Genomic DNA, 18671 nt, shown 5'->3' with positions numbered 1-18671 from the left:
TCTGATGCAGATTTGCAAAAGAATATGGATGTTGATTTGTTGCTTTCAAAAAATTTATTCTGGCCACAGGTCACTACGAATTCATTTTAAGTAAATAGTCTAAAAGCATTGTTTTAAAGTATCGTAACAGTATTTGTATATTTAGCTAGAAATAAATATTTTTCTCATAGTTCCCCTAAAAGTCAAAGCAATATATATGTGGTCCATCCCATCCTCTTCACACACACACCCACACACACCAACCATTTTATCTCTTCTTATTTCTTCCATAGGCCAAAATAAAACCCACCGTTCTTTGGAATCACAGATCCCACATTTCAAAATAGCACACCAGCTCAAAATCAACCAGCTTGTATGTTTTTTTTAATGGAGGAGGAGCATTGACAGCATTCTGTGACAAGCCTAAGACTTAGTTCTCCATGAACAATATCTCAATCTGTAGCATCAAGGGTCAGTATTACTTGGGGGAAGGAACAACATCCTTCCCCTGAGCAGCAAAGAAAAAACACAATTTTTTTCAATCTACCTAGAGTTGCCGTTATGCAAGATGGGTGGCATATAAATTCAATAAATAATTTCTTAGAGCACAGAATTATCATAAAAATTAGTTAAGACAGAAACAAATCAGAGGGGGGGGGCAAGTCAGAAGCAGAATTGTTGAAGTTACTCTACTTCTTAGTTCTGGTAGTTGGTGAAATGGCAATTTATAAGGGAGGGAGATTAATTCAATAGTTAATGACATCAATATCAGTGGTCTCTATCATCTCCACTTACCAAATAGAAAGCAATATGAAGGTCTTCTAACCAGGACCTGAAATTACTGCCAACCAAAGCAGGCATATTACACTAGATGTATGAAACAAAATGACTCCTGAATACATAGCGAGACAAGCCAGTAGAAGGAAATATCATTAGCTTCATGTTCTAATGGAACAGAATTTCTGAATAATTATCTCATTAATGCTGGAAAACCCTACTTCTAAGAGGCTTCAAGCAAAGCCTTTGTTCTCAGAAGCAAGGAAGGTCATGTCCACCAAGCACTCCTAATATTCTGAAAGTAAGAGTGTTATCATTGCATTATTAACCGACATATAAAAGGCATCACAGTTGACTAAACATATAGCAGCTATTCACAACTGCATCTTCCATGTTTAACTCTGAATATTATTTTATTTCCTGAGACTGAGGTTCTGAGTCTGTACTACACAGTCAAGATGCATTACTAAGCAATTTTCTGGGAGATGTCTACCAAATAATTTTTCACCTGACCGCACTCGTTTTCTTTATGAATATGTTCCCAAGAACGTGTAATTATGAATATATGTAGCATCATCAGTTCTCTGACCCCCTAAACTCAGGAAGATAGGATATCAACTTAAGCAAGCTGCGCATTTAGATGCTTTGCTGACTTTTCTTGCCTTGTGGATACAAAACAATTTTGCAAAATCAAAGCTCAAGGTTCCCTGTTGCTTTTTATATCATTGGTAAAGTTCAGCTAGCTACCTAGGTCCACTTTCTTCCTTCGGGGAGCTAATCTACAGAAATAAAATCAACCTCCTTGTATGGGGGCAGTAAACATATTGAAACTAAAATAGCTCTTTTGCAAAAAGACATTGAGCTGTTTTTAATCCAGATGTGCCCTTCTCTTGCAAGCACGATGCCTTCCTCCTACACACTAATTGAGCAGAAGCCAAACCTTAGGAACTCAACTCTGCATGGCTTGCTCTGGGGATATTCTTATGGGGGAGAGAGGAGGAAAGGAGTACTTTTAAAAGCACTCCTATGCCGCCCAAAACTAGCACATCCCCTCATCTGTTTTTGGTAAATTCATAGTTGTAGCCAGAATTAAGAAAGTAAAATGTTTTTTTTATCCACAGGACTTATTCCTCCTGTTACTACTTATAAAAACACTTTTCTATAAGAATGTCACACTTTTAACGTACAAATGCTTTTAAAGTTTTCTCACAAAGTTCACTCAGTCCCCTATGCTCTTCTTTCTTAAGTACTATAGAATGTTATTCCAGTAACTCCTTCTATGTGACATGAGTTGGGATTTACCATCTGGCTTGCCTGCTTTTCAACTATTAACTTGCTAGCAAACCTGTGCTTATGTCACAAACCTGATGTGCACAGCTTTTCCTGGAGAATATTGTGCAACTAGATCGTTGCATCATTTTCTCAAATAAAAGAAATGCACAATCGTAGATACTGGATGTATGTTCCTTGGAGGAACATAAATTAAAGTATTCTTGACCAAACACTCTCCAGAGTCTCCTTGATTCATTTAGTGGTGAGCTCATCTACTTTCTAAGTACAGTATACTGTACATTCTATACATTCTGTCATACTTCTCTTGCTACTAAGAAGTCATTTGGAAAGTGCTTTCTGGTAATTAAATGTTACAGATGAAAATACCTAACCTGATATCTGTAAATATGTGTGCTTGTTTATATGTCATTATGTGATGTCATTGTGTCACTTACCATTGGTTAGTACTTACCATTAGCCCCGCCTTCTCTGTATATAAGTTCTTGTTCCTCCCAGATTAGTGCTTGTCTAATTGTGTTCCTGAGAAAGAAAAGAAATAAATATTACTATTACAAGAAAGCCTACAGTCTCTTATATATGGGCCTAACCAGGATAACCAAACTAGCAACAAATTGGTAGCAAGAGGATGGTTTGGTAGGCCCAACCGAACATAAAGATGCAAGACTCACATAACGACAAAAGAAGACCTGCCACCAGATACATAACGAAAAGAATGGCAGCTCAACTAACTCCTGACAAATATACACCACTTGAAAATATTAAGAAACAAACGCAATTACAAGAAAATGAACTGCTAACACCAAACAAAGAAGATGAGGTAAAAAGAAAAATACTAGAATTAATAGAAACAACTACAGCTGAATCAAATCTGCTTGTGAAAATCCGCAGCATAATAAACGACCACGGAACAGCAGCAGATAACGAAAATAACAAACAAGAAAACTGCAAGGTAAGAAATTCAACCCCTGACTTCAAAAATGACACCAAAGATGGCGACAGCTTCCCGCCTTTTTCATGGCAGCCATCTTACCCACCTAATACCTCTAAAATGCCTGACCAATTACTAAAAGAATTCCAAACCTCAAACTACGAAATAAAAAACAAAACCTACCAAGAAGATGATTACCCGAGTCCAAAAACAAATAAAAAACAATTATTTAAACAAAACAAAGCTCAACCTACTGAAGTAGAAATAGACAATGCTATACAGGTGCTAACTGCAGCACTCGGGACTAAACTAACAATACCAAACAAACAACCAGAAAATGAAATAGAAAATTCTAAACTACCATCTACCAAAGGCCAAAAAGAAATAGACTGTCTAAAGAAAGGCCTAGCCACCCGAAGAAAGACAAGCTGGCAATCATACTTACCTACTGAAGAGCAGCTCCCTGAACAACCCGGCTCCATTGGCAATGGCGGCCCGCCTCAAGCTCCACTTACTGACGACCTCAGAGAAGACTCCCCGATGAGCAGAGCAGCACCCCAGGCATTCTTCAGTCACCAGAGGCCCTCCGGAAACAAAGCAGAGCAACAGAAGGCCGTCTGGGACTTCACCCCAGGAGCTGCAGACACAGGAACCTCCCTCATCGACTGCTGGAGAAAAATGAGGACTGAGCATGCCCAGAACGAGCCTGCAAAGAAAGAAGAAGGAAACATAAATACAAGTCAGCGCAACATAGAGATAAGTAAATACAGACATACATCTACCATACCCAGGCCTTATTGTGAGTATGCTAAGGTCTTAAATCATGGACAGCTACTAAACATGAATAACACCTCACTACACTCAGGGACAATACCTCCAGACTTTATAAAATTGAAATTAGATGGAAGCAACTTAATGGAATGGGATCAGTGTTTACAGATTGTATATATGAAAGAAAATGTTTTATTTTTTATTGATAACCCACCAAATAAGCCTTGGACCTATGAAATAGACTGCCTCCACCACAAAGCATACTATATGTTAATTGTTTCTATTTCCCCAAGTATACTCCCCAGTATAGAGCATAATTTAACTGTATTTGAAGTATATCAAAAATTATTCAGACTGTTCTATAGCAAAAATGTAGCCACTACCACAAAAATCTCTAGGGAATTCTATTCTGCCAAACTAAAACATGATACATCCATGAGTGAGCATATCTTGAATTTAAACGCTGTAAGAGCAGACCTTATTCAAAGGGGAGAAACCATTTCTGACAACACCATGAAAAGCATTATAATTAACTCACTAGATCACAGCTGGGATAACTACATTACACTAATAGATAACCTAAGTATAGAGCAAATTACTTTAGAAAACCTTACCAATAAGCTTATTACTGAAGATAGACTTAGAAGAGAGCGATATACACAACAAAGAGAAGGTAGAAATCAAAGAAGGACTGATTTCAGGGCCAGAGACAGATACCCACATGAATGTCTCACATGCGGATCTGAAAGACATCAGAGTAGAGACTGCCCCAAGAATATAGGATACAGTGACTCATATAAACACAAGGATAGAAGAATACACTTTTTAGACAGAACCTCCCCAGATTACAGGTATAAGAGAAGAGAATCACCACACTCTAGAGAAAGACAAACATACAGAAATAACCCTAGAGAAAATAAGAAAGGATCACTATATGGAATAAGAAATAATAACACTTTGATATCTGATTCACTCAACACCTGGCTCATAGATTCAGGAGCCACATGCCATACAACTCATAATAGAGAAATATTAAGTAACTTCACTGAAAAGAAATATTATATTAAAGTAGCAAACCAAAATAGAGTCCTAGTGAGAGGAATAGGAGACACGCATATAAAAGGTATAGGAAAAATAGAGGGGGTACTATTTGTGCCCGAAATTCCAAATAACATATTGGCAACCCTAAAGTTAAGCATAGACAATGCAATAGAAACCACTTTCAGAGGTGGAAAGGTATTCATGACTAAGAACAACAGAAACATAGGTAAACTATTTACAAATGATGGACTAACATACCTACTGCCACAAGATAACGAACTAGTCTATGCAAACTATCAATTAAGAAACGAAAAACCAAATTCAGATAGCCATGATGAAAATAATGATAAGAATGCATCAAACACTGATACTAATATGTCTGAAAATTTAAACAATGGAAAACCTATTCACGATAATTGTAGTCACTTACTCCACAGAAAGCTAGGACACGCGAGCTTTCCAGTCATACGAAAAATGTTAGAGTGTTCCGAAGATTTAAAGATAAAGAACTGTAAAAATTACTTAGAATGCTCTGTGTGCAATTCTTCCAAAATTAAAAACAAGCCAAAACCCAAAAAAGCCACTCGCACCACACAATCAACCTTTCAACTAATTCATATGGATGTAGTAGGCCCATTAAAACCTTCAATTAAATACAAAAAAAGATACTTCCTGACCATAGTCGATGACTATAGTAGATTTGGTTTTGTATACACCCTTAACCACAAAAGTGAGGTTTTCAAAAAATTTAAGGAGTTCTTTAAAATGGTAGAAACACAACACAATACCAAAATCAAACAAATAATGACTGACAGGGGGTCGGAATTCCTATCCAACGAATTTTCAATTTGGCTAAAATCACAAGGAATATTGCACTTTAAATCTTGTCCATTTTCCCCATTCCAAAATGGAGTCTCTGAAAGGAAGAATGGTTTGCTACAAACCATGGTTAAATGTGTGTTAGATGATGCTGGTTTAAACCAGTCATTCTGGGCTGAAGCCCTTAATTATTCCAATTACACTATAAATCGCTTATGGTCCAGTACAATCAATAAGACCCCATACGAACTCATGTATGGAAGGAAACCAAAAATTGGGCATTTACACGTATTTGGTGTATCTGCTGATGTATATGTGCCCTCACAGTTAAGGCGCAAAGGAGAGAAAGTATCCAAAAGACTGATATTTATGGGGTACGAATCAGGAACCAAGGGATATCGCTTCATTGATAAAAATAATCACTTCATTGTATCCAGATCTGCCGTGTTTCATGAACACATGAACTGGTCAAAATTACATCTCAATGAAATTTACCCAGAATCAAAAAATATTACACACACGCACGCAAAACATCACACATCAGATACGAACCCCAAATCCACATCTACTAACAGAATCAAATGCCCAGTAATAGTTAATGATGAATGGAAAAAAGGACACCCCACTTTGAAAGTAGATCAATTAACCGAAAAAGAAGCTAAGTATATGCATAGCGATGAACATCCCCAGAATAGGCCCATTAGATCCAATAGGGGCATAATTCCTAAAAGATTAGATGATTACGTACTGTCTATCCAAGCTAAACACCTGACTCCTAACACATATGATGACATACTTAAGCTACCCCTAGAAGAAAAAAGTAAGTGGGAGGAAGCAATGAAAAAAGAGATGGACAGTTTGAGAGAACTAAATGTATATACACCAACAGACCTGCCCACTGAGAAATCCCCTATTGGCACTAGGTGGATCTATAAAATCAAGGAGCTAGAGGATGGTAAATTCCTATACAAAGCCAGGTTGGTGGCTCAAGGCTTTGCCCAAAGATTTCCGGATGACTATGAAGACACTTACTCCCCAACCGTTAGATCAGAAAGCGTGAAAACAGCACTAGTGTTAGCTTCTATCTTAAATCTGGAAGTATATCAATTTGACGTGCAGACAGCCTATCTGCACGCTGATCTAGATAAAGAAATTTATGTGAAAGCACCCCCAGGAAAGGATACAAAAAAGGGAGAAATTTGGCTATTAAACAAGAGCCTTTATGGACTAAAACAGTCCGGTAAGCGGTGGTATGAGTGCTTATCAAAGATACTTAAAAATATGGGTTTTGTAGCTACTTCATCTGATTTTTGTTTTTTCACAAAAAAAAATAATGATTCTATTGAATATGTTTTGATTTATGTTGATGATATATTGTATTTTGGACACGACAAAATTAAATGTGATAATTTCGCTGAACAACTAGGCAAAAATTTCAACTTAAAAATATTAGGAAAGGTAAATAAGTATCTAGGAGTCCAAATTGACAAAACAGATAAGGGGTTCAAATTATCTCAGAAAGACAAGATTATGGAACTCATACAAAAATGTAACTTAATTAATTCAAAAATTTGTGATACTCCTATGTCAACTGATTTTTATAGGAATGTGTATAATGAGTACGAACCATTCAAGGATAACACGTTATATCGATCAATTATTGGGTCCTTATTATACATATCTAATTGGACCAGGCCTGATATCACCCTTGCTGTAAATTTGTTGTCAAGACATGTAAGCAATCCTAACTCATACCACTGGGAAGGAATTAAGAGGATTCTAAAATATCTAAAGTCTAGCATTGATATGTGCTTATTCTTAGAACCATTCATTTCTGAAAAACCAACTTTGACCTGCTACGCTGATGCTGATTGGGCTACTGATTCAAAAACCAGAAAAAGTACTTCTGGATATGTTTTTCTTATAAATGGCTGTGCGGTGCACTGGTACACAGGCAAACAGAATTTAATTGCCACTTCCACAGCGGAAGCCGAATATGTTTGTTTATCCAAAGCGGTCAACAATCTAACTTGGTTCGATGACTTGTTAACCAATGTGTGGGATGAACCTGTTTATCCAATTATTATCAATGAGGACAATAAGGCAGCAATTGATATATCAGCTTCCGAAGCAATAGGTCAACGATCTCGACATATCGATATAAAATATAAACATGTAAGACAACTGTCAAGTATAGGATTTATTAAAGCTATCCATTGCAATACTAGTGAACAAATTGCTGATATCCTCACTAAGCCATTGCCAACCAAACAACATATGTATTTGACTTCCAAACTTGATGTGCATATATAATCTTAATAACCCACCATTAGTTAGGTATTTTAGAGGGGGATTTGTTACAGATGAAAATACCTAACCTGATATCTGTAAATATGTGTGCTTGTTTATATGTCATTATGTGATGTCATTGTGTCACTTACCATTGGTTAGTACTTACCATTAGCCCCGCCTTCTCTGTATATAAGTTCTTGTTCCTCCCAGATTAGTGCTTGTCTAATTGTGTTCCTGAGAAAGAAAAGAAATAAATATTACTATTACAAGAAAGCCTACAGTCTCTTATATATGGGCCTAACCAGGATAACCAAACTAGCAACATTAAATGCATCAACATTTTAATGTTACAGAACGTGTCTTGGTCTTCTGTTTAATATCACATCCTTCTAGTTAAATAATAAATATACCTAATATCTCCTTTGTCCTTCTAAGGATTGGTGTCTAGTTTCTTGATCATTCTTACTACCATTAATATGACAGGTTGAACTGGACACAGTAGTCAAAATGAGCCCTTCCCAATTCAAAAGAAATTAAAGAAATTAAAATGTATTGTTCATTATTCTTGTTTTATGTATTATTAGTTCTCTATAACCCATCTAGAATCCACTAGAATTGAGGCAGTGATAAATTATATACATGCATACTAGTAATTTCACATCATTGGAAAATAAACTTGCTGATTTATCTTTCGATTATAATGACTATTACTCCAAGGTCTTTTTCACCAGCACTTCTACAAAACCACTTATATTTTACACATTTAACTTCTCTTTCTTAAGTGAAGAAATTTGCATTTGCCTCATTTGAATTTCTAGTATGTAGGAAATATATTTTTGTTCGCTTCATTAACTTTTGGCCTAGAAGAAATCATGTTATTTATATTACTAGTATATACAAGTATGTACACTTCATATTACTCCATTATGATTATTCACTGATTTATTTCATTTATGTCCATCTAACATATGTTAGTTAACCCACATCTTTACTAACTTGCCTGCTTTGAATATTTTTCCAACAATTCTCCAATATGCATGTGGAGGCACACAGACAAACAAACAAAAAGATGGCCAACCTGCAGAATCTAAAATGCTTTCTTTCCATTTGTCTAATCAGTGTCTCTCTACCTTGGCAACTTTAAGACTTCAGCTCCCACAATTTCCCAGCCAGGGAAATTGATCAGGTTGAGAAACATTGGTCTAAGTGAACACTTGAAGCAGATGCTTATGCAACTTATGCCCAAGCAATTCACATACTGATTTTTACTTATTTCAACCTCTAAGTCTACTCTTCCACATGTACTTTAAAAAAGACAGACTAGGAAGGAAATGTGATGGCTGAGGCAAACAATAATAATAAAAAAAAAAGAAACACAGTCGACGAGAGAACTTGGGTGTCTATTTACGAGCTTTTGCTGTGATGAATGTTGGGAATTTCTATCTGTTCACAGGTGCCACTTCATAACCATTTTGTCCTGAACAAGGTGGAGCAATTGCCTGGTGGCAGTCAAGTATTTGTGAGGGGGAAATTGCTGACAGACAGTTGAATGATTTTTGTACTCCTTGTGGCATTGATACTGACCGAAAGGAGTCATTATTTGCAATGTCCTTCAAATTCAAGCAGATTTGAAGAGTTGATTGAAATAGAAGGAATCCTGGGCAAGAGAGCCTTCTGAATTACCAAGAGAAGGCATTTTTTTTTCTTTCGGCCTCCCTTTTGAAGCTGAAGGAAGTAGCCTGATACTTCTGTTTCACCCTCTTGAGTCCAGCTATTTCTGTTAATGGGTGAGCTATCTCACGTGTTAGACCAGTTCTCTCAAAATAAAAACATAAAAGCCAATAAAAACACAAGCAACCATAAAAGTGGTTGCTTGTGTTTTTATTGGTAAGTAGAATTATGGCCATTCATTCCTCAAAGGAAAAATTCTGTCTTTCACAGTTTCTGGAAGGCCAACAATGATGATGCTAATCTACTCTCAAGATGAGAGTGCTCTACAACAGGGGTCTCCAACTTGGCAACTTTAAGACATGTGGACTTCAATGCCCAGAATTCCTCAGCCAGCTTTGCTTTGCTTTGCTTTGCTTTGCTGGCTGAGGAATTCTGGGCGTTGAAGTCCACAAGTCTTAAAGTTGCCAAGGTTGGAGAGCCCTGCTCCACAATATGGTGGGTGCAACTGAAAAATATTGCCTATGAGGCCAGACCATTTTTGTTAAGGGCTTATTTTTAAATTTTTATTTCTAGGCTGCTGCATTCCATAACTGTAATAAACTAATGACTTCTAGTAACTTACTCTTGGCATGATACAAAAATGGCTTGCCAAGCATTTAAGGAATGGATTGGTTGAACAGTGTGTTTTGATTTTCTCACTCTTATTATAAAATTTGCAAGTGCTGTATAAACAGAATCTTAAGTACATGAAGGAACTTAAAGATATAATGAAATTGCTTTAAATTGACTAACTTGCTGTCACAGAGACAGATTTGGCTCCAGGGTGTCATAAGATCTTGAGTTCTCAAAAAATAATCAGATGCCCAGCATCCAAAAACCTTATGGTTTTTCTCCTTTTTATTTATAACGTATGCTAGATAAGAAGGGTTTCCTTCAGCAATGCAAATGTCTTTTGAGTCAAGCCTTTAAGCTAAGTCGTTTAAATTATCATCTCCTGCCTTCCTGCAGCTTTGCAATAAATCAGCAGGGAGTAAAAGTTAATTATCTTGCCAATGGCAACATGAAGCTTCCATTTCTGGTACAGTCTATCTTGTTAAGTATGTTACCATTTGTACAAGGACTCTCCCTTAGAGGTAAATAAGGGCATTAATTATTCTTAGCTTAATTATTATTCTTAGAGTTTGCAGCTTTTGATTTTTTTAGCCTTCAGCCAGACTGACTGCAGAAAGAAGAAGACAGGTGCCTTGCTTCATCCCTAGTCCTGTTTGTAGCCTTTGGGCTACTCTGCAACAGCAGTCCTTTCCTGGGCTGCTCTAGACCAGGGGTCCCCAACCTCTGGTCTGTGGACTGGCAGCAGTCCACAGCATGCCAGAAGCTGGGCTGTGCAAACAAGTGAAGCCCCATCTGCGGGATGCAGGCAGCATGCAAAACCACGCCTCCTCCAGTCTGCAGAAAAACCCCTCTCCACAGCACTGGTCCCTGGTACCCAAAAGGTTGGGGGCCACTGCTCTAGACCTCTTCAGTGGTCTTGATCTGCTCTGAAACAAGCAAAACTTCAGCAGATCCATAGCTGTATAAGCCGCATAGTTTGTCAGCCATTTTTTTTTCTTTTCATTTTAAATGAAAGTTTTATTAAGTTAAGGCATAAAGTAAAATTAAAATAAATAAAAATAAAAAGAGTGCAGGATAAAAAAAAGAGAGGAAAAAATGGTTTGACTTCTGAATCTTTTCAACACAGTGAAATGCTAATACATTTATGACCTCAGTTTTTTTACACTACTATAATTATTATAAACCGGTTCTATAACTAAAGGATTACTAAACCTTTTACTAAATCTTTACTAAATTTCTTTTTTTTTTCTATTTCAAGCATAAAAACCAGAAGCAATGTCCCATAAAAACAAGATCAAATTAAATCTCTTTGTTAAAAACAGTTTATATCACCATCTTAACCAAATCCATTTTTCCCTGTTGTGGGAAATGATATATGTTTCTGTTTGCACTTACTAATTTTCTAAATTATCATCATCCATATTAACAAAGATCACTATACTTGTTCAAATTATCAATTTTTTTCGTTAGATCCTTCAATAAAATTGTAAATTATAACTCCCGACATTGAATAAATGTGGCAAATTCATGGAAATGACAAAATAAAACCACAATTCCTTTAATTCCTTATATTTCTCCATCAAAGAAAGAAAAAAAGTAGTCCACTTTTCTTTAATTTAGGTCAACTCTGGCAACCCTCCTCCTCCTCATTCAACAATAATGATGTCCCAAAAATGGCATAAAAGGAATAAGAGGCTGTGACTGAAAAGAGCCTCTTTTAGCTTAGTAAATATAATAAATAATGTTTAAGAAGTGAAAAGTGTAATTTATTATCCATTTTAAAAAATACCCAAAAGGCTGGTTTTTCAACCATAAAGTGGTTGCAGCCCCACCTCCCAGCTTTTGTACATGTTGCCTGGCACTTCAGAGTGCCGTTCCAAAGTCTCCTTGCAGACTGCCACTATGTGGAGGATCGTAGGCGATGATTCTGGGACTCTTCCCTAGCCCAGGAGACGCATATAAACTTAGAGGACTCAGTTTTCTGTTTGTAAATTGAAAAATCTTTGGTCAAGAAAGGATCTTTTAGACTGGTCAGTTGGCCTTATCACAGGGATCAAAAATAGTCAAGATCAGTGGTGGTATTCAGCCGGTTCTATCCAGTTCGGGCGAACCGGTAGCGGCGGCTGCAGGAGGCTCCTCCCACCCGCCTGGACATCATCACTTCCCATTTTTAATGCTCTGCGCATGCGTAGAAGGTCATGCACAGAAGTGGAGCGTGCGCTCACATTTGCGAACCGGTAGTGAAGGTAAGTGAATACCACCCCTGGTCAAGATAATGGTTGTGACCATGCGGTTGAACATTTTTACATGCCTCATAAGAGGTTTTGCTTGTGAGTATCATGACTTTTTTGATACACATGTACACTGTTGGCCTCTTCTATAAACGTTAAGGGTGTAGCATAAGTGTTACTTGTCTTTTCGTCCAGTTCATGTGGTATAGATTTTTGCATATTTTGAAAGTTTATTTATTTTGATAATCTGATCACTAACAGTAAAGCACAAGTACAGCATAAATATCAGCAATATCTGAGAGACGAGCATGAAAACCTTGCAGATAAATAAAACACTTACTTGTACCTTAAAATCACTTGTTTTTAAAAAAATGCTCCAAAACACCATGGTGATACAAAGCATGAGAAAGAAAACATGTTTTAAGATTATTTCAATATGGATCCGATTTGTTCTGAAAATTGCTGTGGAAACTGAAGCTAAAATGGCAATTGTTTTAGAAGATTATACAGAAATTGTTCAAAAAAGGTCTCTTAGGAAAGATGCATTTCATTTCGGTTTTTTATATTTAGAAGTTATTTCACTCACTTTTTTCTTGATAACTTTAGAGTGCATTCTATGTCATTATTTATGTCATTATTACTTTTCTGCCTCTTGCTGCTTGGTTGTGATTAATCTACCATTCTGGGTTCTAGATGCTTAGATGTCTGTGTTCTTCTGTTTTCTATTTTATCAGTTCTCTTGATAAAGCTAGTATTAGACTTTGCTTTATGTTTTCTTAATCAGGATTCTTCTGCCCACTCCTAAGCCTGCTAGCTCATGTTGCTGTTTCAAATGTTCTCCTTTGTTTCAGTGGACAATGTGCCTGGCATCATAGCTGTGGCTTTTTTTTAAGGGCCAGTTTATCCCATTCTAAAAGGCAGATCCTTAAAAGAGAAAGTGAAGGGGAGACATGAACATTCCAGCTGGCACACATCCTTCAACTCTTCTTTTTTTTTTTTAACAGAAGGAGAATAAACTATGAAAACTGCAAACACTGCAAATTTACATTGTTTATGCAGCTTATATTATTCAATTTGTCATATTGTCAAATATATAGTGAAATGTAATCTGGAGCCACAGGAGGGAGGAGCTCTTTTTTTCCCAGAAGGCAACAAGACAGGGAGCTAGGAATCTCTGGTAGGCAGGAAGAGAACCAGGTGATATCCTCCCCAGCAATTCACAGAGTATATCTATAGTTATTGCTATTAAGGTTCTATTTGTAGGCAAACAAAAATAAACTACTCAGAAGTAGTTCCGCATGTTATTTTTGATTGTTTGGGCCTGAAAAATGTTAGTGTGTTATTTAATTTATTTATAGCACCGAAATTAAGCAGAAATTAAGTTTCCAATTGGCAGGTGAAAGGATCAGGGCCGTGATGGCGAATCTATGGCACACGTGCCAGAAGTGGCACTCAGAGCCATCTTCGGGTTCCGGTGCGCTGGCCAGCTGGCTCTCACACACACGGGAACGCCGGAAACCGGAAGAGCAGCCGCCCAGTGCACATGTGCGCGCCGGGAAGATATCTTCCTGTTTCCAGTGCGCGCATGCACACCGGCCACCTGGTCTTTTGGTTTCTAGCGCACATGCGCATGCGAAGACCAGCTGGCTGGTGTGCATGCACGTGCCAGAAACCAGAAGATGTTCTTCCCGGCGCATACATGCACACCAGGCACCTGCTCTTCCGATTTCCAGCGCACATGTGTGCACTGGCCAGCTGGTCTTTTCAGTGCCAAAAAGGTTTGCCAACACTGGATTAGGGGGAAGATATTGACATAACATCTTTGTGATTAAATGTTTTGTTCATGGCTTTTTTCAAAGGAACAGAGACCTGTGCAGCACCCAAGAGCCTTGACAGTAAGCTAGAGGAGAGTTCGGAAGCTCCTATCTTGGAAGAAACATCATCTTCGCCAGTAGAAATACAACAACATTTATGGCAGGTTTCCACAGATATTGAAAACACCGAGAGGTATGGTGCTTTTTTTTTTTTTGGTCTAATTTTGTTCTTAAATTTATTTATTTTTACTTTTATATTTATTTGGTAGAATTCGTCAAAGCTATTCCATACTTTCAGTATCACAGCTGAAAAAAATGCAGAACTAGATACCTAATAAATGGTAATTGATCTTAGTTTTGTGAGCAAAACTAATATGCTGAATGATACTGGTGTACATTTGCTGTAAATTGCCTAGTGTATATTTGTCAACATACAGTATATCATGAAGATGTACTAGTTTTTTATTGCTGGTTTTTATTGTCATAGGTTTTTAATGTTTGCGCAGTAATAAAGATTTGACTGTAATAAAGATCGATTCGAATGTTTATTTATTTATTGCATCCCATTATGATTAATCTGGGCTATAAACATTTAAATAAGTATTAGAAACGCATCACACATTCAAAATAAATAGATTTTGAATATGTATTAATGCCATTCTTGCCACTCTTTAATTCTTCCTCCTTATGTTTTTCTTTATTGTTGCTCATATTGTTAGCATAGTCTCAAAGTAAAAGCTGATATTTATTGAAACCATGTTGATACCATGTTTGGTATATGTATATTCTCCTTTTTTTAAAAAAAATTCCGTAGTGTTACTCTTGTATTCTAAAATGTAGAAATAGGTCTTTATTTAAGTTCTGTGCTTTATTTCTGCAGGGATATGAGAGAAATGAAAAACCTTTTAAGTAAACTCAGGGAGACTATGCCTTTACCATTGAAAAATCAAGGTAAGCTTTTCTTTTCTGTATTTATCAATATGATAGTTGAGTGGGCAGGCTAAGTTCCTTTCAGTAATGGCAAATGAATTTCTTATAAACTACATTGGATGCTTCAAAACAGGTGATACCTGTTGTTGTCTCCCATGCCAGGGTGAGCAGTCTGTTATGCTTAACATTCTTGGAAGCATTATGAAGGTGACGATGCAAAATAAGTGGAGCCAGAATTTTCTTTGATTTTTTAAAAACCTATTATGGGAGTTTGGAGGTGTTATTTTAAAAACGTTAAATCTATTTTAGAGTTTACAATACACTTTTGATTGTTTCCATTTCAGAACAACCTCCTACTAACCAACAGTTTTTAGCAATTACAGCAAGCCAGGGGTCACGGATCATGGTGGTTTTTATCCACTTTTAAGCATATTTTGTCTATTCTATGCCTTGCAGATATTTTACACTAAACGTCCACTTACCTTAGCAAACAACTATGCTGGCTGGGCTAACATACTTAGGATAATGCATCCAATATAGTACTGTACAGTCATGAGTTTGGTGGGAAGCTTCTCCACTCAAAATATCAGTCAATAGAACAACTCCATCCATTCTTTCATGTTGCCTTGACTCCTCAGAAGCTGTAAATGTGTACTCATCAACTGTACCCTATTGCTAAGCAATATTATAAAATGAAAAAAAAAAAAACCACTGACCACACCCAACTTATGACAACAATTCTAACTGCATTAATTAGCAGTCACTGAGGTTGTAAGGCACAATGTCATGTGACCACGACTTGTGATTTCCTGCCGGTTTCCCCATTGAATTTGCTTGCCAGAAGCCAGCTGTTGCAAATGACCATCATTTGACCAAAGGACATTGCAACTGTCTTATAGGCACGGCAGTTGCCAAGCAACCTCAATTTCAAGAACCTGTCATAAGTCCCCTCATTTAGCACCATCATAACTTCAAACCGTTATTGAAGTGGTCAGTAAGGGAGGACTGCCTGTACTATCTTTCTCTTCTTCCTTTTAGTTTATACTTTGAATATAAACTAAAATGTAACTGAGGGACATGACCCTTCAGCTGTTGCTGAACTCTAAGCATTCTAGGATTTTGCCCTGACTGGCTAGGATTGCTGAAGGGTTCAATTTTGCCAGACCTATACTTGAATACTGTTCATCTGCCTGGAATCCTCACTGTATTCCAGAGATATTTTACTAGAAAAGTACTCAAATCTTCTGCTCGAAGATTCCCTATACCACCAGGCTTGAAATTTTAGGTCTGGATAGCCTCGAACTACATTGTCTACGTTCCGACCTATGCTTAGTTCATAAGATTATTTACCAAAAAGTCCTACCTGTAAATGAGCACTTTAATTTCAACCGTAATAACACAAGAGCTATCAATAGATTCAAACTCAATGTAATTCGCTCTAATCTTGATTGTAGGAAATATGACTTCTGCAATAGAGTAGTAAATGTCTAGAACACTCTACCTGATCCTGTTGTTACTCTTGCTAATCCCCATACCTTTTACCTTAAACTTCTACCGTGGACCTTTCATGTTTCTTAAGAGGTCCCTAAGGGGCGTGCATAAGTGCACCAGCGTGCCTACCGTCTTACTGTCCCCATTTATATGTAATCATTCTATGTGTTTATGGCTATGTTTTGCCTATTTATATCCTTTTATTTGTGCCAATTTTTTTCATGTGTCCATGTCTATGTCTATACTATTACTTGTTTCCTTGTACTTGTTGACAAACAAACAAACAAACAATGTTGGAAAGAAATAGGTTCTTTACCACTGGCTTCCTCCTTATCCCAGCTAAAATAAAGCCTAAAGGTGAATACTACATCTGCTCTTGTATACAGTATCATGTACTTTAGCTCCCACCCTTTCCTGTCCTAGCATATTTCATTCATCAGTTTCTTGTGTCAAAATGGATGTTACATGCTTCTGAAATTTTTTACCTTTTCATATTACTCTGTAAATTTGCTGTTGTTGTATCTGTAGTACTAAAAGATATTACTGGGACCCATAAATTAGAAGATGTAACTCAATTTTGATTATGTTAATCAATTCTCTGCTATCCGTGTTATTAAACATCTCTTAGAGACTTTTCTATTTTGACAGGTTTGCAATTTGGAATTTTTAACTGATGTCTATATTAAATTAAACCTGTTTTGGTCACCAAAGAGATATTCTAGTCTCTGTTTACATTTTCAATATGCTTATAAGCATCCTGGTTACAAAAGTAGATCAGAATAATTGTTGATAATAATAACAGTATTCAAGATGCTGGCATTACTGAAACCTGAAGATATCAAATATGATTGAGGAATGTGCTTCTCTCCTAAACCATAACAAAATCTATTCTAATACTGAGAGATACACAAGAGTTACTACTTATTATTATAGTAAAGTCTGAAAGAAAACTTCCCCAGACCCTATGAATCAAGTTTTCCTCTTAAAGCCTTCCAGATTTCACAGCTTGCTTTACTGTATGGTAAAGCAGAAGTGTTGCTGTTAAGAATCCGTGCTCCATTGCTACTGAGACTAATTCTAATCTTTTTATTTAAAACCACAGATGATAGCAGCCTGCTAAACTTGACTCCTTATCCATTAGTGCGAAGACGGAAGAGAAGATTCTTTGGATTGTGCTGTCTTGTCTCCAGCTAAATGATCCATTTCAGAAGAGTATAGATGACTGCAGCCAATACAAAATGTCCTTTATTGGGATCAGTTAAAATGCTCTAAGTCAGTGTTTTTCAACGTCAGAAATTTTAAGACGGGTGTACTTCAACTCCCAGAATTGGCTGGGGGAATTCTGGAAATTTGAAATCCACCATCTTAAAGTTCCCGAGATTAAGAAGCACTGTTCTAAAATGACCATGTGTGTTTTCTACATGCCCCTTATTATATTTCTTCCCTCCTTTTCAAAGAGTTTGTTGCTGACAAGAACCAAATTCAGAAACCCAATTAAACATTATCAAGAATATTTTTAAACTTTTTTTTTAATGGCATACAGCATGTCTACTTTAAATCATTTTGTGATTAGATGCAAATATGATTATTAACCAACACATGCAGATTTTTTATTTTAGTGTACAAGCCACAACCAATTATGTACAGTGCAACAGTATGACTGTAGCTCTTGCTAGTATGATGTTATGAACATTTGAACATATTCTATTAAGCAATTTTAATCCATAGAAAACTGTTTAGAAAAGCAAAATTGTGCTTAAATTCTAAAATGCTAAAATAAACAGAGCCAATATTGTACGAGAACATACACACTCTATTGCTTTTTGTGCTCTCATTCATATTTAGTCTTCCACTCTATAACACAACTTATACAAGATCTTCATAGTACAAATTTTTTAATTTCTAATACATAAGCAACATAACATTGATATGTTGTTCATGTAAATATGAGATAATATCTACATATTGTATAATGCATAGGAATAGCTATTTTACTTTTTTAAAAGAAAAATGAACATGTTT

General features: G+C 36.5%; 1 protein-coding gene across 1 annotated transcript in view; it reads left to right on the top strand.

Annotated features, from left to right (window-relative positions):
• The window catches only part of RGS7BP (regulator of G protein signaling 7 binding protein), a 64287-nt gene extending 45833 nt beyond the window's left edge, over positions 1-18454 (top strand). Inside the window, exons 4-6 of the mRNA XM_070935861.1 lie at positions 14274-14421; positions 15109-15179; positions 17752-18454. Of these exons, the coding sequence (XP_070791962.1) occupies positions 14274-14421; positions 15109-15179; positions 17752-17843 (311 nt within the window). The 3' untranslated portion in view covers positions 17844-18454. The remainder of the gene's footprint in view (positions 1-14273; positions 14422-15108; positions 15180-17751) is intronic.
• Positions 18455-18671: the final 217 nt, after the last annotated feature.

The sequence above is a fragment of the Pituophis catenifer genome, unplaced genomic scaffold (genome assembly GCF_029215685.1).
Source record: "Pituophis catenifer annectens isolate HBS135680 unplaced genomic scaffold, rPitCat1.0.hap2 SCAF_2, whole genome shotgun sequence".
NCBI lineage: Eukaryota > Metazoa > Chordata > Lepidosauria > Squamata > Colubridae > Pituophis > Pituophis catenifer.
The sequence above is the reverse complement of the archived record's forward strand: the minus strand, read 5'-3'. Positions and strand labels throughout refer to the sequence as shown.